Source organism: Podarcis gaigeae (assembly GCF_964106915.1).
Source record: "Podarcis gaigeae genome assembly, chromosome: 7".
Lineage (NCBI taxonomy): Eukaryota > Metazoa > Chordata > Lepidosauria > Squamata > Lacertidae > Podarcis > Podarcis gaigeae.
The window spans coordinates 51,423,659-51,449,693 of record NC_139683.1 but is presented as its reverse complement, the minus strand read 5'-3'; the positions used below and the strand labels follow the sequence as shown (position 1 = coordinate 51,449,693).

The following is a 26,035-nucleotide window of genomic DNA, read 5'->3' as shown; positions in this document are numbered from 1 at the left end:
TTAATTTCGTGACTGCTGTCACCATCTGCAGTGATCATGGAGCCCAAGAAAGTAAAATCTCTCACTGCCTCCATTTCTTCCCCTTCTATTTGCCAGGAGGTGATCGGACCAGTGGCCATGATCTTAGTTTTTTTGATGTTGAGCTTCAGACCATATTTTGCACTCTCCTCTTTCACCCTCATTAAAAGGTTCTTTAATTCCTCCTCACTTTCTGCCATCAAGGTTGTGTCATCTGCATATCTGAGGTTGTTGATATTTCTTCCGGCAATCTTAATTCCGGCTTGGGATTCATCCAGCCCAGCCTTTCTCATGATGAATTCTGCATATAAGTTAAATAAGCAGGGAGACAATATACAGCCTAGTTGTACTCCTTTCCCAATTTTGAACCAATCAGTTGTTCTGTATTTAGTTCTAACTGTAGCTTCTTGTCGCACATAGAGATTTCTCAGGAGACAGATAAGGTGATCAGGCACTCCCATTTCTTTAAGAACTTGCCATAGTTTGCTGTAGTCGACACAGTCAAAGGCTTTTGCATAGTCAATGAAGCAGAAGTAGATGTTTCTCTGGAACTATCTGGCTTTCTCCATAATCCAGCGCATGTTTGCAATTTGGTCTCTGGTTCCTCTGTCCCTTCAAAATCCAGCTTGCACTTCTGGGAGTTCTTGGTCCACATACTGCTTGAGCCTTCCTTGTAGAATTTTAAGCATAACCTTGCTAGCATATGAAATGAGTGCAATTGTGCAGTAGTTAGAGCATTCTTTGGCACTGCCCTCCTTTGGGATTGGGATGTAGACTGATCTTCTCCAATCCTCTGGCCACTGCTGAGTTTTCTAAACTTGCTGGCATATTGAGTGAAGTGGTACTTAAGCATACTTAATTTTCTCTTAGTTGTATCCAAGTGCTGACTCTTCATCATGGAAAAGTTATCTCATGGCCAATCACCATGCTTACACAAAATGTATATTTGTGATTGTAGATATTGCATATCTTATTTATCTCCTTTATGAGTGGCTTTCTGTGAAACATACCAAGGTGATTTAACAATTTAAAACATATAAAAAAATAATTTCAAATCCAACGCAGACTGGGATAAGAATCTCCACTTCAAAGGCTTGCTAAAAAGAAAAGAAAACATTCAACAGGCCCCCAAAAGACAATAGAATTGGTGCTCGTCTGATATGTCATGGGAAGGAGTTCCAAAGGGTAGCTACTGCCACACTAACGGCCAAATTCTGACAATCTATGGAATGGACATTCTGGTGAGATAATGACTGTGGGAGGCTCTGTCCTGCAGAGCACAGTAATCAGGTGGGTATATAAGGGGTGAGACAATCTTTTAGGTAATCCTTTAGCTAACTCAGTGCCTTGGATTTAGCCTTGAAGCTAATTGGCAGCCAGTGAAATGCTTTCAGCAGTGGTGTAACATGGTAGCAATTTGCTGTCCCAGTGAGTTGTCAAAGACTCTGCATTTTGCAGTAGCTGCAGCTTTTGGAACAACCTTAGGGCCTGTCCCATATAGTGTGAATGGCAATAATCCAATATTGAGATTACAATTGCATGGATGACAGTAGTCAGTCTATCCCAGTCCAGAAACAACCATAGCTGTTTATCATTTGAAGCTGGTCAACAGGCACTTCTAGCTACTAAGGTCACCTGGAGTTCTAGTGACAGGGATAGATCCAGGAGCACCCTAACGTACAAACCAGCTGCTTCATGGGAGTACATGGGAAGTACACCACCATCCAAAGATGACAACTGACTCTCTCACCCACAGAACCTTCATCTTGCCTAGATTCAGACTTGACCCTCATCCAGCCTATCACCAAGTCCAGGCAGTGGCCCAAGGCTTCCAAGGCCTCTCCTGATTTAGACACTACAGAGATGTGCAGATGTTACAGTATACTGATGACAGTTCACCCCAAATCTCATAATAACGAAGGCTGCAACTAGATGTTAAATAGCCACAAGAGCTATGGAGCCAAAAGATGATCTTACCTGAAACCAACCCCAGAGATAGGACTTGAACCACTGTAAAACAGTGCCCATTATCTCTTTCACTGAGTCAGTTCAGGAGGATGCTATAGTCAACGGTATCTCCAAAAAAAAAAAAAAAAAAAAAAGCTGCTGAAGGATCAAGAATGATAGGTTGGCACATATACCCATACTTCTTTCTTCTGATAAAGGTCACCCTGATTCAGTCAAGGTCAAGACTCATTCAGTCACCATTCTAACCATTCCAATCTATCTTGTTGCTTATTTTACATGGGATAAAATCAAAAATTAATTCCAGAACAAACATACATGCATTTTGTCTCAGCTTTCAGTTCCATCTGTTCATTTCTGTCTTTTTTGGTGTCAGGGTTACACCAGAATCTGTTTGGATTAATGAACCACAGTGCACATATATGGTGATGGAAACATACATAACATTCCATCAGCATTTCTTTAACACACATTATTATATTCTAATACATCACTGCAACCTTCCTCCAAAGAGTTCAGGGCATGCATAGTGACCCCCACTTTTATTCTCACATCAACCCTGTGAGGTAGAGTTTAGGTTGAGAGAATGTGATCAATCCAAGATGACCCAGAAAGCTTTGTCTAGTATTTAATTAATTTGCAAAGATATTTAGGTACATTGAGAACTTGGAATGTGGAAGGGGGAAGGGGAAAGAGAGAGACATGATGAAAAAGAATATAAGGCAAACTGTGCATGCACAGCAGTCTTTACAGATAGAATTGTTTATTTTTAAATGGAAGAATAGTGGATTGCTAATGCACTGCTGCCATGCTGCAAACAAGATCAGAAAATCTGGACCAAAAAACTGGGGAGAATTTAGTAATCATCTCTATCAGATTGGTAGTTTTCATGCTTTCATAATTTATTTTGGCTGAAAATTATTTTTGCTATGCTTAATGGCTAATTAATAAAATCCTTGCCATGGATATAATTTTAAACAAAATAGGAGGTAGATACTTTGTTTCACCTTAATATTTCATAAATGCTGTAGATGTTTAATTAGAAACCGTGTCTTATAAATAAACTATGAATCAATGTGACTATGTAAGATAAATGCCACACAAGCAGTTCATGGTACTAAATCCTTAATCCAATATTAATGCAGTATTAAATATAACTCCACTGGTAACCCCAAAGGCATTTAAATATACCATTCCAAGAAGCTTGAAGTAGATTTAATTTGCCGTAGTATACAAGGCCCATGCACCACATATAATCCCACTTAAACCTTATTTTCTGGTGATTTATACACCTTTTGCTGCTCCTTTGTACAGGAATTAATTTCCCTCTGTTTTACCATCTGAACAAGAATATACACTGTGAAGGAATAACTTGTATGTGCGACAGAACTAATAAAGTAGTCTGCCATATATAACCATAGTAAACTGTTAGCATCATAAATCAGGGAAAGGATGTGTCTCCAATTATCTATAAAAGTAACTTCCATCTAGCTGCACCACACAGCTTAAATGAATCTTCTCTGAAAAGCCCACTGATTTCAAGTTCTATTCATTCTCCAAAACAAAGACATCTGCTAGGATTATACAAGAAGCTACATAGGGGCTTTTGTCCAAATGGCTTAATTACCACCTACTTTCAAACATTGTTTATGAAGGAGTCAAGCTTCTTTTACTTTACACTTACTTTGAATGTGACATGTTTGGTTGTCTCCACAGGACTTCCCACCCCAGTTCCTGCATGTGTAAAATCTTCAGTCTGCACAACTGCCTTTAACACCATGGCTAGCATCATGCAAGGATTACCTGGGTGCTCGGAGAGTACATTGCCTGTGCGGTTGTTAGCCACAGGGCACAAGGCCTTAAGCATTCACTGGCACAGGATCAAACATACAAGGCAGTCTCAGATATTGATTTATTTCAAAGAGCAAGAGAAAATGCAAGGAAGTGAGCCAAACACACACAAACACAAATGAAGAAGAGCTGAGCCTCTAGCAGATATGCTTAGGATATTCCTGAGTGAAATATCTGTGCTGTACTAGAATAAGAGACATGACCTTTACTGCACTAGCTTGAGGCCTGCCTCTTCCCTCATTGATTTGAAAGAGCGTCAACAACTCCCAGAAAGAGGAGAAGATCATATCTCACTGCACTCTCATCCCTCCCCTCAATGAAAATAAGAGAAGAAGAAGGAGAAGAAGAAGAGGAGGAGGAGGAGTTTGGATTTGATATCCCACTTTATCACTACCTGAAGGAGTCTCAAAGCAGCTAACATTCTCCTTTCCCTTCCTCCCCCACAACAAACACTCTGTGAGGTGGGTGAGGCTGAGAGACTTCAGGGAAGTGTGACTGGCCCAAGGTCACCCAGCAGCTGCATGTGGAGGAGCGGAGACGCGAACCCGGTTCACCAGATTACGAGTCTACCACTCTTAACCACTACACCACACTGGCTCTGTTGGGCAAAAAGGGCCACATTTATTAAATACATTATTGATATTATTAATATACTGCCCTATACCTGGAGGTCTCAGGGCAGTTCACAGAATAAAATCAAAATATAAAACTACAAAATACATAATAAAAAACAACAAGTCAATAAACCCCCCCCCCAAAAAAAAACACATTTTAAAAGGGCATAGGATGCCAATCAAATCAATCAAAGGCCTGGTTAAAATGGCACATTTTTGCCTGGTGCCTACAGGTGTATAAAGAAGATGGCAGGTGAACTTCCTTGGGGAGAGCATTCCACAGATGGGGAGCCATTACAGAGAAGGCCCATTCTTGTGTTGCCACCTCTGGACTTCTTGAGGAGGAGGCTCATGAAGAAGGGCCTCAGAAGATGATCTCAGGGTCCAGGTAGGTTCATATGGAAAGAGGCGGTCCTTGAGGTACTGCGGTCCTGAGCCGTTTAAGGTTTTATAGGTCAAAATTGGGCCCAGAATCTAATTGGTAGCCAGTGCAGTTGAACCAGGATCCATGTAATATGCTCAAACTGTCTTGTTCCAGTGAGCATGGATGTTAAAATCCCCTAGGACAACCAAACTAGGTGTCTCCAGGAGAACATCCGCCACGACCTGAAGCAGCTTGGACAGGGAATCCTTGGTGCAGTGGGGAGGTCGGTACACCAAAAGGAATCTGTACTGCCCCTATTGCCCAACTTCCAGAACATGCACTCAGAGAACTGGGTCTTTCCAATAGGATGCCTGGTGCAAACTAATGACTTCCTAAAAATCACTGCATAAGAGTTGTGCGTAAGAGAGACCTGGTGGACAAGCAGCGGCAAGGACAGGCCCATCTGCTTCATCCAACCAAGTCTCTGTCACACATGCCAGGTCAAATCCTCCATCCACGATCAAGTCATGGATCACAATGGTTTTATGGATCATTAACATGGCATTGCACAGCAGCACCTTCAGGTCGTGTGGGTATTCCTTGCTGATTCCAGTATCCGTCCGGTCAGACCAGACCTGGAGGCAGGGATAGTCCTCAGACAACGACTAAGCCTGCTTCCTCGGTAATGACATGGTCAGGTCTTAGCGTAACTCCTCCTCCTACCCAAGATCACTGAGATCGGTTGTCCCAGTACACGCCCCCCCCCCTGTGGAACCTGCCCCAGCCATTTTGTTTGCTGGGACCCACTCCCAGGCAGCCCTGACCCCTCCCGTTAAAATCAAATTAAAACCTATACAAAAAACAAACTAACAGAATAATAAAACTATAAAAAACAGAAAGTTACAAACACAACATAATTAAATTAAACATATTCCCACAACCAGCTAAACACCCACCCCACCCCACCCCACACACCCGAGGCCTCCCTGGAGCCCCATAGGTTGCAGAGGTGAGTATGGGGCCCGCCCCCAGGCCCAAGGTGGAGAATGGGCTTCCAGGGGGAGCGGTCCTCCCCACAAACTCACGGCAAAGCAGCAGCAGCAGCAATGTCCCGAGGCCTCCTTGGAGCCTTATATGCTGTGGTGGAGTATGGGGCCCGCCCCCAGGCCCAAGGTGGAAAATGGGCTTCCAGCGGGAGCGGTCCTCCCCAAGACTCACCGGCAAAACGGCAAAGCGGTACTTACAAAACTATTCACAGTTTTGCTTATGGCAATGGAAGACCATCAAACACCTATCTGATTGCAGAATCATAGAATCATAGAATCATAGAGTTGGAAGAGACCACAAGGGCCATCGAGTCCAACCCCCTGCCAAGCAGAAAACACCATCAGAGTACTCCTGACATATGGTTGTCAAGCCTCTGTTTAAAGACCTCCAAAGAAGGAGACTCCACCACACTCCTTGGCAGCAAATTCCACTGTCAAACAGCTCTTACTGTCAGGAAGTTCTTCCTAATGTTTAGGTGGAATCTTCTTTCTTGTAGTTTGGATCCATTGCTCCATGTCCGCTTCTCTGGAGCAGCAAAGAACAACCTTTCTCCCTCCTCTATGTGACATCCTTTTATATATTTGAACATGGCTATCATATCACCCCTTAACCTCCTCTTCTCCAGGCTAAACATGCCCAGATCCCTTAGCTGTTCCTCATAAGGCATCGTTTCCAGGCCTTTGACCATTTTGGTTGCCCTCCTCTGGACATGTTCCAGTTTGTCAGTGTCCTTCTTGAACTGTGGTGCCCAGAACTGGACACAGTACTCCAGGTGAGGTCTGACCAGAGCAGAATACAGTGGCACTATTACTTCCCTTGATCTAGATGCTATACTCCTATTGATGCAGCCCAGAATTGCATTGGCTTTTTTAGCTGCCGCGTCACACTGTTGGCTCATGTCAAGTTTGTGGTCAACCAAGACTCCTAGATCCTTTTCACATGTACTGCTCTCAAGCCAGGTGTCACCCATCTTGTATTTGTGCCTCTCATTTTTTATTTATTTTTTGCCCAAGTGCAATACTTTACATTTCTCCCTGTCAAAATTCATCTTGTTTGTTTTGGCCCAGTTCTCTAATCTGTCAAGGTCGTTTTGAAGTGTGATCCTGTCCTCTGGGGTGTTAGCCACCCCTCCCAGTTTGGTGTCATCTGCAAATTTGATCAGGATGCCCTTGAGTCCATCATCCAAGTCGTTGATAAAGATGTTGAATAAGACCGGGCCCAAGACAGATCCCTGTGGCACCCCACTAGTCACTCTTCTCCAGGATGAAGAGGAACCATTGATGAGCACCCTTTGGGTTCGGTCAGTCAGCCAGTTACAAATCCACTGAGTAGTAGCATAGTCAAGTCCGCATTTTACCAGCTTCTTTACAAGAATATCATGAGGCACCTTGTCAAATGCCTTGCTGAAATCAAGGTAGGCTACAACCACTGTGTTCCCTTCATCTACCAGGGTTGTAATTCTGTCAAAAAACGAGATCAGGTTAGTCTGACATGACTTATTTTTCAGAAATCCATGCTGACTATTGGTGATCACAGCATTCCTTTCTAGGTGCTTACAGACTGTTTGCTTAATGATCTGCTCCAGAATCTTCCCTGGTATTGATGTCAGACTGACTGGGCGGTAATTATTTGGGTCCTCTCTTTTCCCCTTTTTGAAAATAGGGACAACATTTGCCCTCCTCCAGTCTGCCGGGACTTCGCCTGTTCTCCAGGAAATCTCAAAGATGACTGCCAGTGGTTCTGAGATCACATCTGCCAGTTCTATTAATACTCTTGGATGCAGTTCATCTGGCCCTGGAGACTTGAATACATCTAAACTAGCCAAGTATTCTTGTACTATCTCTGTAGTTATTCTGGGCTGTGTTTCCTCTGCTGAATCATTTGCTCCAAATTCTTCAGGTCGGGCATTGTTTTCTTTATTGGAGAAGACTGAGGCAAAGAAGGCATTGAGCAGTTCAGCCCTTTCTGTGTCCCCTCTTTGCATTTCACCATCTTCTCCTCTGAGTGACCCCACTGTTTCTTTGTTCTTCCTTTTGCTACGAACATACCCATAAAAGCCTTTTTTGTTGCTTTTAACCTCTCTAGCAAGCCTGAGTTCATTCTGTGCTTTAGCTTTTCTGACTTTGCGTCTACACGTGCTGGCTATTTGTTTGAATTCCTCTTTGGTGGTTTTCCCCCTTTTCCATTTTTTGTACACATCCTTTTTTAATCTTAACTCAGTTAAAAGTTCTTTAGATAGCCACCCTGGCTTCTTTAGGCACCTTCCATGTTTCCGTCTCATTGGTATTGCCTGAAGTTGTGCTTTTACTATCTCCCTCTTAACAAACTCCCAGCCATCATGAACTCCCTTTCCTTTTAGTTTTACTGTCCATGGGATCTCACCCAGCACTTCCCTAAGTTTTATGAAGTCGGCTTTCTTAAAGTCAAGAAATTGAGTCCTAGTATGCTTGGCTGCTCCTTTCCGCTGTATAGTAAACTTCAGAAGAGCATGCTCACTCGCGCCTAATGATCCTTCCACTTCTAGCCCAATAACCAGGTCATCAACATTGGTTAGGACCAGATCTAAAATGGCTGTTCCTCTTGTTGCTTCTCCCACTTTCTGGACAATGAAGTTGTCTGCAAGGCCAGTGAGGAATCTGTTTGACCTTATGCTCTTGGCTGAGTTTGACATCCAACAAATATCCAGGTAATTGAAGTCCCCCATTACTACTATCTCCCTTCCTTTTGCATGCTTGGCCATCTGTTCCAGGAAGGCATCATCTATGTCCTCCGTTTGGCTTGGGGATCTATAGTAAACTCTCACAATGAGGTCACTGTTATTCTTCTCTCCCTTAATTTTGACCCAAATGCTCTCACTTTGGCTTTGAGGTTCTAAGTCTTGGATCTCTTCACAGGTATACACATCCCTGACATATAACGCCACTCTTCCTCCTTTCTTGTCTGGTCTGTTTCTCTGAAATAGATTGTATCCCTCCATTATTACATTCCAATCGTGGGACTTATCCCACCAGGTTTCAGCGATGCCTATTATTAAAGAATGCTGCTTCATAAGCTATAAAAAAATATTCTAAGAACCCATGGTTGTGCAGTTTCTTAAATGTGCTAAGAGTTGTTAGGAAAGCACTATTCTCCTCACCGAACTACAATTCCCAGAGTGCTTTAACAATCCTTCCCAGGGAACTTTGGGAATTGTAGCTAGTTGCCCTCCTACAGCACAAGAAACCTTAAATGACCATAGTTGGAAACGTAGAGAATCTTATAAGGTGTGGTGGCACTTCCAATCATGTTGGCAACAGGCAGACAGTATGGAGGGTCATGGAGTCATTAACCTCATTTTTTTATTTTTTATTTTGCAAAAAAGGGGGTGTTTGGAACCCAATGAAACCTTTGAGGCCTCATGATATTTATTTCAGAGATGTTTCTGGGTTTCGACAAAAACACTGCTGTTGAGAATGTGGCTTGGGGATTAAAGCACTGAGTTAAAAAAGATCAGCATAGGAAAAGGGAAGAAAAATAACAAAGGTTTGAAAGCTGGAGAGCCGTCCTCTTCAGGGGGTAAGATGAAGGAGCAAGATACTTTCCTATGCTGCCCCCTGCTGAACTCGGGGAATACAAATCCACACAAAAATCTCAGAGATTTAAGAACAATATATATTTAATACAAAGGCAACCTAAAGTGTGGTGCTTCTATCAAATTTTCCTAACCCTAGGAGAGGCCACTGGAGAGACACACACACAGAGAGAGAGATCTCAGCATTGGGGTTTTCTTTGTTCAAATATATAGCCTTCGTAAAGTTGGGGAATCATTTGGTCTTAAAAGTAATGGATTATCCAAGTTTTTGCCTTCTAATGGAGTGCAGCTGGAAACAGCTTTAAGAATTCTGTTTCTTGCCCTCATGATTCCCCCCTCTAGAAACACTGATCTCCATCTTTCCTTCAGAGGTTACTCTCCTTTTTCCTTCACTGACATTGTGTTAAAGGACTGTGGAAAACAGCCAGCTATCAACTCAGCAATAATATTTATGCTTACATTTTAGTAAAATCATATTGCAGTAAAAGTGATTTACTTGTCTCCCCTCTGCCCCTGACTCATGTTTCAAACCACTCTCGTTTACGTTGCTACAGGGACAAATGATTTCAAGAGCAGTGCACAGCAACTGGAGACTGTTTGTTCTGATGTGGTATTTTTATATTCTCAGTCTGCAATCTGGAAGACTTACTTGCTAACACAGTTACATGAACACAAGAGATTGTACCCAGTGTTGGTCATTCAGAGTAGACTCATTGAATTTAATAGACATGACTAAGTTAGTTCCATTCACTTCAATGGTTCTACTCTGTGTACGACTAATGATGGACACCAATGAAGGGAATAAATATACCCAAAGATACAGCCAAGCTATTTATGTATGGCCATTTCCAGGGGAAATAAGTCTGGATACAATCTGGATTCTCAAAAACACCAAGAGACTGTTGACTTGAGATAAACAAATGGCATCTGTGAACAAGTTTAAGTAGATAAATAAGGACCTTTCTGGTGGGAAGGCGTTTCCGTGCACTCCTCTGGTTCACCAGAAGCAGCTTAGTCATGCTGGCCACATGACCCGGAAGCTGTACACTGGCTCCCTCGGCCGGTAAAGCGAGATGAGCGCCACAACCCCAGAGTCATTCGCGACTGGACCTAACAGTCAGGCATCCCTTTACCCTTACCTAGGTCTAAAACTGCATCAAATGAAGTAGAACCTTAGCTATGAAAGCTCATGCCACAATAAACTAGTCTTTCTCTGTGTGGACGGTGTCATTATATAGTTAGCAGAGCAATCCAAAAGACACTTGAGCTGAGTTGGGTGGGATTTGGATCAAGATGAGGTGTCCCTTTACCCAGCTCTCCTAGCCAAGATGACCTCGCACTGCAAAGAGTATAATGCAAATGTCACTCTGCCTGCCAAACATGTGAGTGAGAGTGACAGTAGTGGGATGCCAGCCATGGGGAGTTAGCAGAAGGCCCTGATATAGGAAGTGCAAAGGGCTGAGCTAATCTGGGACTTGTTGGATCTTGAGCCAGTCTCACTGTTGCCACATGATGGCATTAAGCCTGTGATTGTGAAGCCAGCTCCCGGCTAGTACAGCAGTCTTACTGCCTCCCCATACCCCACCCCATATTCCACCATGGCCACAATGTGCTGCAAGACTGCAGATGTGGCAGTGGCCCCACCACTCGGCAAAGCCACATGGGTAGAGTAGGGGCTTTAGATTGCATTAATCATTTGATAGCACCAGGCATAGTTGTATCTATGTGCAGCCATGAGATTCCTGCTACTGCTCTGTTCTTCGTGGAGACTGACTGGTGTCCTGATTCTTCCATGACTTGGTGTCAGATCTCACAAATTCCAAATATAACAAACAGTGTCACCGTTATGGAGGGGATTTTTATTATTATTATTATTTAGTCCACACTGAAAGGCAAACTTACATAATTTGTACATTTTGAAACAACACAAAACAGCCACCTTCCCAAATTTACACTTCTCTGTATTTTTAGTGGTATCCTCTAGACAAACAATGTGTACAAAAATGCATATATTAGTGAACATGAGATACAGAAAGGCATTATATTAGGGGAAATTGCTTTGCAAAAATGAATAATGAACAAAACTGCAAAGAAAAATGTGTGCATTAGAATAAATTCACACTAAAATGCTGATTTTCATATAAAAATGTGGAGAACTGAACTTAGGACTGAAAAGATGAGAGATTCACCCAGCTCTAGGCACAGTTCCCCGGACCAGAAGGTTCCAGTTTAAAGAATCCTGAAGAAAAGAGTGAAATTTGTTTACCTTTGCCTGACCAAAAAAGCTCCAGAGAGAAAAGAATTGTGCTCATTCCTTTATGGTACAGGTGTGGGGAGCTAACAATGTTTTTAAATCCTTTACCTTTGCTGAGGAGGGCCATAAATATCATGAATTAACACAGTGAGCTTGAAGATTCTAAAGACAAATTGGTGCTTGGAATTATAGACCAAGTGCTTTCTGAAAGTATGCAACTGTAAGAGGATGTAACTCTTTACAAAGCCATATTTATTGATTTAATGCCATTTCTAGACAACCCATTGATCAAAATTCTCTATGCAATTCACAAAAACCAATTACAAAAGTCAAGCTAGAGGAGCATAGTGCGGAAAGTGTTTGAAGACAGGACATTTTACTATCGCTATAGGCCTAGAGAACCTGTTGTATTCAGGTGGTGCAACAACTCACCACAGTGGTCTACAGGCATTTTTTCTTAAAGTTTATGTTGTGTAAGGACACTGACCCTCCTTGGAAAATAAACTTAACTACCAGTCAGAATGCTATTAATTTCAAAATACATCTAGGAGCCTATCTTACAATTATTTCAGAGAAGGCCTATGCAAAATTCCAGAGCACTCACAGATGTGCAAAAGGCAGCAATTGTTTTACACAGCCCAAGGAATATTATACATGGTTTTGGATGCTCTACTACACTAAGAAGCTACACGGATGAGCCGTTGCTGTCTGCCATACAATCCTCAGTCATGAAATAGCTGCCTGAATGGGGCTACTAAAAGTTGTGGGAGAAATAGGACTGTTTGACAAAAACTGCCTAAGAAAATGAGACATTGTGGACACTGCTTTAAGATCTGTGGCCAAACAATACTACGTACAAACAGCCACAGAATATCTATTCACCTATATCACAATGTAGAAATGGAGCTAGGAAGGATAAAAGAAAGGAGCACACTTAAGCAAATGACTGAGCTCACCTCACGGTATGAACCAATGGTCCCTGTCATCAAGAAAAATGGGAAAAAGCACACCTGTCTAGATCTTTAAAAACTTAATGAAGCTATAGTCAGAGAAAAATATGTACTCCCAATGCTAGATGACCTTTTTCCCAAAGTGACAGGAGCCAAAGTAGTTTCCAAATTGGATGCCTCAAGCAGTTTCTGGCAAACACCTTTGACAAAACTGAGTGGTGAACTGACTAAATTTATCACGTCCTTTGGGATATTGTTTTCAATGTCTGCCATTTGGAATCACAAGTGCTCCCAGGATTTTTCAGAGAAAGATGACAAGCCTCCTTAGAAACACAAAAGGAGCTGTGATATTAGTGGACAAGATCCTAATACACATCCTAATACATCAATGGAAGAGCATGACAAAATTCTGGTCATCTTATAGAACAGTCTCCTTGAATCTGGACCAAACTAATTGATGCAAAGTTGAAATGCAGTTCTTGGGTCAAGTAATCACACAATATGGGACAAGGACAGGCCTAGAGAAGGACATTGTCCAAAGAGTTGTAAGCACTGACTAACATTACAGAACCAAGTTGCTTTCTGACACTGTTGAACATTTTCATTGTCCTGCTTAAGGCAATGGCTTAAAAAAAAAATTCATCAAGCTTACCTGGACATGTTAACAAGTTACATATAGCTGTTTCTAAACATTCCTGGTTTTATTTGTAATTGCTTTAGGTTCACCACATAGGGACACTTTGACTGAGTGCTTTATAAATTCTTCTAACTAAAATAAATAAATATTCAAAAGACATCTTCAAAGAGGCACAGCCACTAAACCTTTTACTGAAATCCACAATGACCAGGCTTGGGAGATAGTTCAGGAGGCTACCTTTACAAATATAAAGGTCACACAACTTCTGATAGCCAATCTTATACTTTCTATGATGCCAACAAGTTCTTCTTCTTCTTCTTCTTCTTCTTCTTCTTCTTCTTCTTCTTCTTATTATTATTATTGCAATGAGTTTTGAATAAGGTGTGATGCCACCGCATCTGCCTAGTTCAGAATGCAAGCTCACTGCATTCTGTTCCAGACCGCCTACCTAACCTCTTACTGAAGCAGAAAAATGCTATGCACAAATTTGAAGGGGGTGAAAAGAGAGAATGTTTTGCTAGTGTTTGGGCACTATAAAGCTTTTATAGATGCCTATGTGATCTACTTTCTTTCAGACTCTTCACAGACTATAAACCCTTGGTGACCTTGATTTAAGAAAAATGTTTGGTTCAACTACATTACTAGGCCAGCATCTTCTAGTAACAATGATGAGATTCAATTCAGTAGACAAGTACGTTAGAAGACAAAAACAGGCATCCATAGCAGATGCATTATTATGAAGCCCATAGTGCAAACAGGGACTTGCAAGTGAAAGGAAGAAATCAGGCACATGCTATGTGTGCTTCTCTATCAGCATTCTAAAACAGGCTTGTCAGATGTAGACATCTACTCATGGATAAATCCTACACTATATTAGATCAGGAGGACCTGAATACCTTAGCAATACCTCAGAGACTACTAGGAAGTACTCTTCAAAAAGGGGAAAGATTTATACAATCTGAAGAGAAACGATCTGAAGAGTATGCTAGGAAGTACTCTTCTGTCTGTATGCAACTAAGTGAATTGAAAGCCTAAGAGCAAAACAAAAAAACAAGTAAGCAAAAACAAAACAAAAAACCTATATTGTTGCACCATGATATACAAGAAGAAGTTCCTAGACCTTATCAAACAAGGATATCAGGGTCTAACCAAATGTTGTAAAGGGGCCAAGAATACAGTATGGTAGACTGGAATTTGATATGACATAAATAACAAAACTCTACCCTGTGACTGCTAAAGAACTTGATCAACACAAAGCAATGAACTTTTATGCATTTGGGGCTCACAACTGACCTGTGTGCACTGGGAAGGTGATATTATCTGGTTATTGTGGGCTACTATTCTAGGGGTATCAGTATTTGCCTACTTATTTGCCTACTATTGCATGCTATAGGCTTGTTGCACAGCTGAGCAATACCTTTGTTGACTTGGGCCTGCCACATGGACTCATGACTGACAATGCAACTTAATTTACAGCAAAATAATTCCCATCATTCCAGACATTTTTAACCATATTACCAAAAGCCACCACTATCTTGAAGCAAAAAGGGAGGCAGTTAGAGCAGTATAGACTGCAAAGAAAATATTGACACAGAACAGCCCACATATTGTTATTTTAAGCTACAGTTGAACACACTGATAGCTACTGTATAGAGCGGGGGTGGTCACCCTGGTCCCTACTGCTCACTAGTGGGCATTTCAGGATTCCAGGTGGGCAGTAGGGGGTTCTACGCTACATGTTACTGCAGCACTGGTGGGTGGTAAGGAAATGTTACCATCAAGAAAAATGCATTAGTGGGTGGTAGGTATAAAAAGGTTGACTGCCTCTGGTGTAGAGACTAGCTTAATTTGTAGAAGGTAGAATACCTTCCCAAACTCTAGAGATGAATGCCTTTCTAAAGTGACCTGATCCGGGGGGGGGGGGGGATTGGTATCTTAAGGTTATTAAGGTAAAAGAAATTATGTTTCTATAACCAGCACAGTTCAGTGAGAAAACTAACACATTTAGAACTGTGTGTGAGAGAGTGTATATCTAACTCAATGGAGAAAAGACAAGATAGACTCCAGTTACTGTACAAGGGAAAAAATGAAACACCCAGATAATAGTCTGTTGAGACTGAACATGGAATACTTATCAGAAACTGATGGTATCTTCTTCCTATTCCTGAGAAGGAACAATAGCCAAATACACAAGCAGTACCTAAAAACCCAAGCTCACCTTGACTGACAACAATGTTATTAATAATGACTAACTCTTTCAATGTTTAGCAATCAGTGACAATACCGAATTACTACATTTCAACAGGGCTGTTTTATCTGCTTCTTTAAGGTGAAGCAGAGATGTGTGGACAATCATGGATTGGTACCTAGGGACTTCTCCTGCTGAGGACATTGAAGGACCACTTAGGGTGCAACATCAATTTAACGTTTTTTAAGCACTTCAAATGAATCTTCAAAAAAGTCCCTTAAGAACTTTTCGTACATATGGTTCAGAACTAATATCTCCCTTGCTCAGTATCCAGTTTCTCACAAAGGCCAACCAGTTGCCTATGAGTAGCCCAGATATAAAGGCAACAGCCCCCTTCTGTTATTGTTTTCCACTGACTGGTATGTTGTACAAAGGAATGCTACCACTGATCCTGAAGGTGGCATATAGACATCACTACTAGTTTAATCCTATCCCATCCTCTTTGAATTTGAATTTGCCTAATCTTCTTTGGTGGCCATCACTACATCTTATGGAGGAGAATTCCATACTTTAAGAGGCTCTGTGTTGTGCAGCACTTCCTTTTGTCTATTCCAAATAGTTCAACATTCAGTGATTGGATGACTCCTCATAAATGGAAGAAAAACATTTATATGTACATTTTCTACACAACATGCTTGATTTCATATACCTCCATCCTGTCCCATCCCTCACATAGCCCCAATCACTGAAACCTGTTCCAGTTCTACAAAACCATATTTTAGTTTCTTCAGTTACCTGATTATTTCGGTTGCCAATTGAATGTATGGTACCTTTTATCTGTTTCAGAAAATAGTTTCACAGATACGCTCCTTCCCTTATTCTTGAAATATTCATCTAGAAACTTTGAGTGTTGCATGTCACGGATTAGCAGATTTCAGGGGTGGGTTCAAGCTTGGCTTTTACTCAAGAGAAGTAAGTCACAGACAACACAGTAGTGTGATAAAGCAATAAGCAATAGGAAGAAAGAAAATATTGAAAAAGCAAATAATGAAAAGGGAAGAAAAACAAGAATTGATTTTCAACTGCAAGTACTTACCCACAGGAGACATTTCAGGCACGCCAGCAGTGTAAGGGCCATCCAGAAATTTAGGTTCATTGTCATTGATGTCCTGAATCTTAATGACGAATTCTGATTCTGGTTCCACGGGTTTACTTGTCAGTCTATCTAGTGCTTGTGCTCGGAGGGTGTAGTAGGCTTGTTCCTCCCGATCAAGCCTCTTTGTAGCATGAATATCCCCCGTGTTCTCATCAATAATGAAAATGGAACTTGCCCCTTCTCCTGACAAGATGTATTTGATGGAGCCATCTCCTTTATCAACATCAGAGTGAAGCTGGTGAAAAATTGATGAGAGATGAGATTAACTTACAGGAAAGTCGGTGGTATGAATATATGTAAAAAATAATAATAATAATTCACATGTCATGCAGCAGTATATGAAATTTTATCATTCTTGGAAAGTTAAGCCAAATGTTGATTATGCACAGCATGTAACAAACAATGGGAAGCTCTCAGCTGGCTCCCGTGAGCCAGACAGTCCCATCTCATTCCATAAACAATCTTATTTTCAAATGCATTCATGGAAGCTCAAAGCAAGAACATCACATTCCTGTAGCTTTCTCTGAGTACAGCTGCTGAACTTAGGAGGTTGACAATCTTGTAGATTTACCCCAGAGTAATCCACTACTTAGAAGTTCATGGAATCATAGAATTGTAAAGTTGGGGGGACCCCAAGGGTTATCTAGTCCAACCCCCGCAATGCAGGAATTTTTTTGTCCAATGTGGGACATGAACTCACAACCCTGAGAATAAGTACCTCTTTATCTACCAACTGAACTAGTAGGTTTATCTTTGTGATATTGACTTACATGGCTTGCACCTTAAGATTTTTGACTTATATGGCTTGCACCTTAAGATTTTTGAATATTTGGATCCAAATAATCATAAAGAAAAGTAATACCATGGATTTGTATGAATAGAAAAACTTTTCAATATACTTGTTGATAGCAAATGTGCTGTATTTTGTTAATTGCTTACTAAAATAATGGAATAATAATAATCATTAATAATATGTTCTCACATACTACCTGCATGCCTAGTAGGCCAGTCTCACTGAACTTGACAGGACTTTCTCCAAAGCATGTGTGTATATAACTGAGTCCTAACTGATCTGTCTGGTCTTAAAGAAGCTCTTTTGCTTGTTTCAGTTTTAACACAATCAAAACAAATCAAATTTGGTGAAACATAAACATAATAGAGATCATGTTCAACTAGGAAGCTTTCTTCCACAATTCGATAATTCTAGATTGGTACAAATATGAAATAAACTGCACTCCTGCATTCTTTATGGCTATACCCGTGTGCTTGTTAATCTATTATCTACATTCACATAAACAGGATGGTTACTATAGCGTACAGTCGTATGTTATACTGTATTGTATTATACATATTTCTATTTGGTTTTTTTCAGAGAAAAGAACTCAAAGCAACTTACAAAAAGTATTTGAAAACAAGTCAAATAACAAGCCTAAAACAACCTAAAATAAACCACTAATTTATAGGAAAAAAGCAGATAAAATTCTAAAATATAAGTAGGCTATTAAGATCCCAAAGCCTTGGAGAACATGTATGTTTTTGCTTGGCACCTAAAAGCAGATAGTGATGGTGCCAGGCATGCCTCCTTGGAGAAAGTATTCTATAGATGAGGAGCTACCACAGAGAAGGCCTCAAATACATGTTAAACACCATGCAAGATAAAATTGAACTCTGCGGCACCCCACATTGAAGGATCCATGAAGCCAGGTAACACTCCTCAAGCACCACCCACTGAAGATGGTCAACTAAGAACGAAAGGAGCCACTGCTTTCTCACTCCCAATGTGGGAAGCCACTCCAGAACAATACCATAGTATTGAAAGCCAGTCACACACTCCCCTGTTCCTTTCTCCAGTCAAAGGTCATCATACAGGGGGACCAAGCCAGTTCCTGTGGCAAAACCAGTTGTAATCCCTGAATGAAATGAGTCTAGAAAATCAGTTTTCATCCAAGAGAGCCTGGAAATAGCTCACAACTCTATCTTCAAGAACCTTGCCCAAGAAGAAAACTTTAGCAACTGGTTAATAAGTATTTAGATGTTCCAGATCCAGATCTTAAGGAGTTTCTAGACAGGAAGCATTAATCACCTTCTAGCCCAGAGAGCTGTCCCTTCCTTGATAGTTTTTTATCATCCATCAGAGTAAAGAGAGCAACCAAACAGAACCAATGTCCTTGTCCATATCCTAAAGCCTTACTAACTGAAACTCATCCAACACCTCAGACATAGACAGTGCTGTGGGTGCCTTTTGAAAGTCATCTGCTGTACTAATGAAGTTCTGGTGGTGGATAGCAATTTTGTCCTCAAAATGTTTTGCAAGTAAGTCATAGCGAGCACTGTCACCAGTTGGATCAGAAAGACCAGCATGGACTTCCGGGTCGGCGCCATCGCCGAATGGCGGACTCCCTCCGAGCTCCGGAGGGAGCCTGCTTGGCAGGGGCTGGGTCCTACCGCACCGGCGATGCGGGGACCCTTAAAAACCACGGCCAGAGGAGGCCGTGGACATGGAGACTCGGCTGGCACCGTTAGCGCCCTCCCGACTCGTGAAGGAGCCTTTTTAAAGGCTACGGATCGGGTGCCGGGGAGAAGCGTGGTGCTTTGAGTTCTCTGCTATCCCTGCCGAGCGCAGCCGCATGCCATCCGGCGGAGAGCGCTGACTTCTTCTATTGAAAATTTGGATCTAAAGAAGAACCCGTGAGTAATTGGAATATGGACTAAAAAAAAAAAAAAAGGGATAAATTTTTAAAATTTGGAGCGAACGGGGGAGGCGGAAAAAAGGAAGTCAGCCCACCCCTAAATTGTAGAAGAGCCAAAACAAAGGACTGGACAACTAAGATCGAGTGTAACCTTATTTTGCCGAATTAGCAACTTCGCGAGGGAAAATTATAAGATTGAGCTGGAGGAGAAAAGTGGAATTGTTTTAAAAAAGCAACCCCCCCCCCCGGAATCCCTGGAGCGATTCATGAAACTGCCTGGAGAAGAGCAATGGAGGTTTTGACAGCTGTCAAAGAGCTGTCAAAAAGGAAGATTAAAATAGAGACTTTGTTATGAGGACTTTGCCGGTTACATTTGTTATAAATTGAACATAAACTGTTTCAAATATGGACTAACAAGCTACTTGGACTGGTGGATATGATTCTGGAAGGGAACTTTGCTACTGTAATCCATCTAGAGGAGCTGAGGGATATTGCATGTGTTTTTGACAGGAAACTTGAACAGTTGAATGGAACTTTTAATCTCCTGGGAAACTGCAGGAATGGAACATTATTTTGTCTACAGAGGTCTATACACTACAGGAAACAATGGAACTATTTGTTGGAAAATGAAAGGAACATGATGCAATGCTTTGCTCCTGAATAACAAGCCTCTGCAGAGACACTAGAAACTTTTGGAAAAAGAACATTTCTGTGGGAGAACAGAGAAACAAAAAGGAGGAGAATGATTGACAAGAACAAGGAAACAACAAGAACTGGACAGAACTGGGAGAGGGAACATTTGGGATATCCAGGTTTGACAAGCTTATGGAAACAAAATTGGAGTTTTTACTCCTGGATATAAAAACCTGGATAGAAGAAATGGGCCCCTTTTTTGATAGACTCCTTCTATGATTGGACACTCGTAATTAAAGACTGGCAAAGAACCTGAGGGACATAGTGTAATGTGGGAACTCCAGGAAGATATTAGAAGTAGAGGGATAGGTGAAACGCAAAGGGGAAAGAGGGGAGGGAAAGCTGGAATCCAAAGGTTGTAAAATCACTACTCATATTTATTTTATTTCCATCTGTACTATGTTTGAAAGGGGGGAACTCGTGGAAGGGAATAGATCGATCTTAGGGGATGGGAATTTGGATAAATTGGGTTACTGATGATGAGTGTAATTTGGGGATAAGAACTTGTTGAATTTAATTGCTTATTTGGAAGATTTGGAACACAAGAGGGGGTAGGGAGGGGAAGTCCTGGTTATTGGCAAAAAGTTTATAAATTGGATTTAATTTGTTTTAATTTGTTTTAATTTGGAAAACCTTAATAAAAATTATTATAAAAAAAAAGAAAGACCAGCAGTCCGTTTGAGCCAAATCCCACAAGTCAGACACTCCGATATAATACCCTCTGAGCCAGATTCCTCTGAGGAATGAACCTCCTTTACACTATGGCATCCACACTCATGAATACAGACTAAGAGATAACAGAAGACAAGGCTCTCGGTCAAAGGACTACCCTTTTGAGATTCTCCATCAAGTTCTATGCTTGGAGCTGTCCAAGGTACTGCAATTCCAGCCTTACCCCTTCTCAAATACCAACCTGAAACACTCAGACATACCTCACAGGGTGCACAACTGTGGTCAGGACAGGGCACATTCAAGGACATTCGTAGGAAAGCAAATGTGCTGTTTCAACATATCCAAGATCTCTGGAAACAGTGCTACCCTCTCTGTTTAAGCTCTGATTAGTGCTCACAAGCAAGCCATGTACACCAGCCCACTGACTTGTTTCAGACCCTGTATGTTAAGGATGAAGCTCTGAAGGGGGTTTCTCCATGTGTCCCACTGAATATTCTCAACCCCAGTAGATTCACGGCACACTCCTTTCCTTGCACCATACTATCATTGCTCCCATCAAGTCTATTGCATTCTCTCTTTCCGGTTAGAAATATCACAAGTGTTACAATCACACACACATAAAACTACTGTCTAACAACAGAACAGGACTGGTGTTAACTGAAGATGGGGGGGGGGATCCTAGACACTGTATTTTAAAAGGTCCATGCTAACTAAGGAGATTCCTGTTTACAGATGCGTTAGCTGATATATAGCCACCATATAACTTAAATTACTGCATTTGCTTTCCATGCACTTGCAATAGTGACATTTTAACGTATTTTTAATCTTTGTTGGAAGCCGCCCGTGGCTGGGTAAACCTAGCCAGATGGGTGGGGTACAAATAAATTATCATCATCATCATCATCATCATCATCATCATTATCAGTGAATAACTGCTTGGTCTCTCCCCCACCTCTCCAATAAAGGTTGCTTTTTAAAAAAGAACCAGATTCTATGCACAGAAAACCTTGAGCCCACAGCGGGGTGGGGGGAAGCTTTAATTACCATAGGTTGGCTTGTTACATTTGTGATGTTCCCAGTGCTGCAAAGAACACTCTGAAGAGTTTTTGTGAACATTGTTATGAGTATTTTAGTGCCAACATGAGGGAAATGAAAGAACACAGCGAGGGAACAATGCATAATCGAAATATTTTGAAAAGAGTCAGAAATACATTTCCTCAGCAATTTCCTTAGTCACAATTTAGCTCTTGGTAGAATGGTATAAATGGACTATTAGAAGAAGAAAATGAAGCACAAATTTCTACCACAGAGATGCTGCTAGCTCTGGGCAGACAGTCTATGGCTGAAGAAAGTCGAACATGGAATATTAGAAGTTGTCAGTATTAAAAATGGACAATGGAGAAGAGGGAAGGAGTTGACCTGCTTGAGCAACTAAGTGCACTTAGGACAGAGAGGTTCATTTCATGCACAGAGGACCTTTCATTCAGTTAATGGATTCCACCTCTCCTCCTGTAACCCCACACTTTTCTAGAAGACCCTCCCAACCCTCTAGAAGAATGTGAGAGATATTGCTGGGTGTTGCAGGGTGGAAGGAGGAATCAGAAAGAGGAGCCTTTCCCACTCTGCCCATGGAAGCAAAGTCTGGATCAAACCCACAGTATCCTGTATTCATGATATGCTATGACCCCATAGAATCCATAGTATGAGGAATGAGGAATGAGCATGATGTGGGTTTTGTTTTGTTTTTAAAGTCCCCCATACCATTTTTCATCCTTGCCCAGAGAAACAAAACATTGAGATTCAGAGCTGGCAGACAGCCCAAATTCTGAAATTCTTTTAACAGTATCTAATGCAATGGGAAGTAGGGGAAGAGGTTCTCATTCCTTTCAAAGCCCAAGAACCACTACAAGACTTCTCTTCCTGGCTGCTTTGAGCACTGAACAAGAGTACTCTGGAGAGAGGTACATGTACAATGCAGCATTTTGGTTTGAATCCAAATAGAATTGATAGATGGTTTATTCTACGTATCTGAAGAAGTGTGCATGCACACAAAAGCTCACACCAATGACAAACTTAGTTGGTCTCTAAGGTGCTACTGGAAGGAATTATTTTATTTTGGTTTATTCTCACTTCTTATTCTTTCCTCCATTTATAAACCTCTTACTATCTGAAGGATATTGAAGTGGTTTACAATAGATAAACATGTAAGCACACACACATATATACACAAAAAGGACAATAAAGCAATATCAATGGCTTCCATAATAAAATAAGTAAACAATAACCATATACATAAGCACAATATAAAAATAGATAAAATTGGAGAGCACCATAAGGCAATATAACACATGCAGGTCCTGATACCCACAGACCTTGCTATATGCTCCACAGATTCACTCATCTGAACAGCCAACTTTCTTACTTCCTTGTTTCTTTATGCTTTGCTGGTTGGTGGCAGCCATTTTCGGGCAGAAACCACGGAGAAAATGGGGGGGTGAGATCAGACAAATCAAGGAGCAGAAAAGATTAGACAAATCCATTTTTCCTTTGTCTCTCCTTTGCTTATTGGCTGTAGTCATTTCAGGAAGAAACCATGAAGAGAGTGGGGGAAGAGAGTGGACAAATTCCACTTTAGAATTACTTCCATAGGAAATACTGTAATGGAAATTATGGACTTGTTTTGCAAATGCTCACCTAACAAACAATTTCCAGGGAATTTATTGTGTTCAGTAAGTGAGACCTGATTGTATAACACAAAGACAACATACAATCAATCAATCAATCAATCAGCCAATCTCATTCACCATCCATTTCGTGTAACCATGGCAACTGTTCATTACGTCAAATACTGCCTCTATCAACCTTTCATATATAAACCACTCAAATTCAACAATATTACAACCCACATACAAAGGGACACTGCAATATATTATCCAAATCTCTGAAGCACTAATGCACCCTCCACCCCCGAACTATGTAATGCTCCTCTTCCATTTCTCACCTGAGAGGGGCCCAGATCTATCCCAGGGTCATCAGTGCTTCCATGTACTCACTCCCAACCTCATAATCATAAAATGCATGGTACTTAAATCAATGGTTTTCGATGTGTCTACTCTGATTGGTTTCTAAATAATCAAGAGTGCTCTACAAGTGTGCAGAAATAACTTAGCATGTAAATTAAAAGAAAAAGAATGGAAAAACACAAAAATGGCCCTGAGAGTGATTATAAACACCAAAAGCTTCGAGATCAGTTGAAACAATCCAAATCTTCAAACAACATGAAAAATGAGCAATAAGAGCAACTAAAAAACAGCAACAGACGGGCTTTCTCCCGGGTAGGTTAATAAGAAACAATACAAGAGTCATAATTAACCTTATCGAATACCTATCAGATAGTCGCGATAAACCAGCTAGCCTAATCTTCATAGACGCGGAGAAAGCCTTCGATAATATAATTTGGGACTTTATGTTTAAAAATTTGGAGGTAATGGAAGTGGGACAGGAGTTCTTAAATGGTATAGGGGCAATTTATACTGAGCAGAAGGCGAGACTCATAGTCAATGGAGTTATTACTGAGGAAATAAAAATTTCTAAGGGAACGAGGCAGGGCTGCCCGCTCTCACCGTTGCTCTTTATAGTAGTCCTAGAAGTGCTGCTGAATGCAATAAGACAAAACAAGCAAATTAAAGGGATAACATTAGGTTCAAATGAGTACAAAGTTAAAGCTTATGCAGACGATGTGGTTTTAACGGTGGAAGAACCTATAGAAAGTATAAGGGTGATTCTGGACGAGATGGAGGAATTTGGGAAACTTGCAGGATTCAAATTGAATAAGAGTAAGACAAAAATGATCGTTAAAAACTTGGATCAGGATAAGGCTGCAATAGTACAACAACAAACTGGAATTGAGGTTGTTAAAAAGATAAAATACTTAGGAATCTGGATTACCGACAAAAATATTGACCTATATCAAAACAATTACATTCCGGTCTGGAATAAAATTAAAAAAAATTTAGAGGTTTGGGCCAGAATGAAACTATCATTCTGGGGAAGAATATCTATGGTGAAAATGATGTTGTTACCCAAGCTGTTATTTCTGTTCCAAACATTACCCATACTAAAAGGAACAAAAAATTTTAAAGAATGGCAAAAAGCCATCTCTAGATATGTTTGGGAAGGGAAGAAACCCAGAATTAAATTTAAGTTGTTGACGGATGCTACAGAAAGAGGGGGCTTCGCCCTACCAGACATGAGACTTTATTACGAAGCGACATGTTTGTGTTGGATGAAAGAATGGGTTAAGCTGGAAAACAGAGAGTTATTAGACCTTGAAGGGTACAACAACAAATTTGGGTGGCACGCATACCTATGGAAGGATAAAAAAAGGGCGCACAAGGGGTTCACCAGTCACATCTTTAAGGGCCCACTAATAGAGGTCTGGGACAGATATAAGAACATATTAGAGCCGAGAACACCACACTGGCTTTCTCCCCAGGATTTAACAAGCGTTAAGAAAGTTAATATGGAAGAAAAGAGGGGGATGTATGGAGAAATGGTCATAAATGAAGGAGGGAAGTGGAAAGTTAAACCATACGACCAGGTTAAAACGCTTACACAGGGGTGGCTTCACTACTTCCAGATAAATGAGATGTTTAAAGCAGAGGTGAAGGAAAGGGGCTATGAGGAAAAAGAATCAATATTTCAAAAAGAGATAATAAACAGTGAACATAAAAACCTCTCTAAAATGTATAAAATACTTTTGGAGTGGCACACGAAGGAGGAGGAGGTGAAGTCAGTGATGGTACAGTGGGCGAGGGATTTCGGGTATAATATTCAAATGGAAGACTGGGAAAAGCTTTGGAGAGTGAATATAAAATTTACGGCCTGTATGTTACTCAGGGAAAATGTGATGAAAATGCAATACAGGTGGTATATGACACCCGTGAAATTGGCCAAGATGTACAAGGTAGACAACAAATGTTGGAAATGCAAACAAAAGGAAGGGACATTTTACCATCTATGGTGGGAATGCAAGAAAGTTAAAAGCTTCTGGGAGGAAGTATACAATGAACTGAAAAAGATGTTAGGCTATACTTTTGTCAAAAAACCAGAAGCTTTCTTACTTTGCATTATGGGAAAGGATATTAGGAGAAAGGATTACAAACTCTTCCAGTACGCGGTCACGGCAGCCAGAATTGTGTTAGCTCAGAGATGGAAGCAGGAAGAAATCCCAATGGTGGCAGAGTGGAGAGCAAAATTAACAGAATACGCCGAGCTGGACAAACTGACAGGGAAAATAAGATACTTAAAAGATCAAAACTTTATTGAAGACTGGGGGAAATTCGTGGGTTATCTGGAGAACAAA

At 41.0% G+C, this 26,035-nt stretch overlaps 1 protein-coding gene across 4 annotated transcripts in view; it reads right to left on the bottom strand.

The window, feature by feature from the left end:
* CDH7 (cadherin 7) overlaps positions 1-26,035 on the bottom strand; it is a 122,845-nt gene that overhangs the window by 47,787 nt on the left and 49,023 nt on the right. For all 4 annotated transcript variants that reach the window (XM_083746920.1, XM_083746921.1, XM_083746923.1 and 1 more), the window contains exon 3: positions 16,556-16,850. In XM_083746920.1, the coding sequence (XP_083603046.1) occupies positions 16,556-16,850 (295 nt within the window). The remainder of the gene's footprint in view (positions 1-16,555; positions 16,851-26,035) is intronic.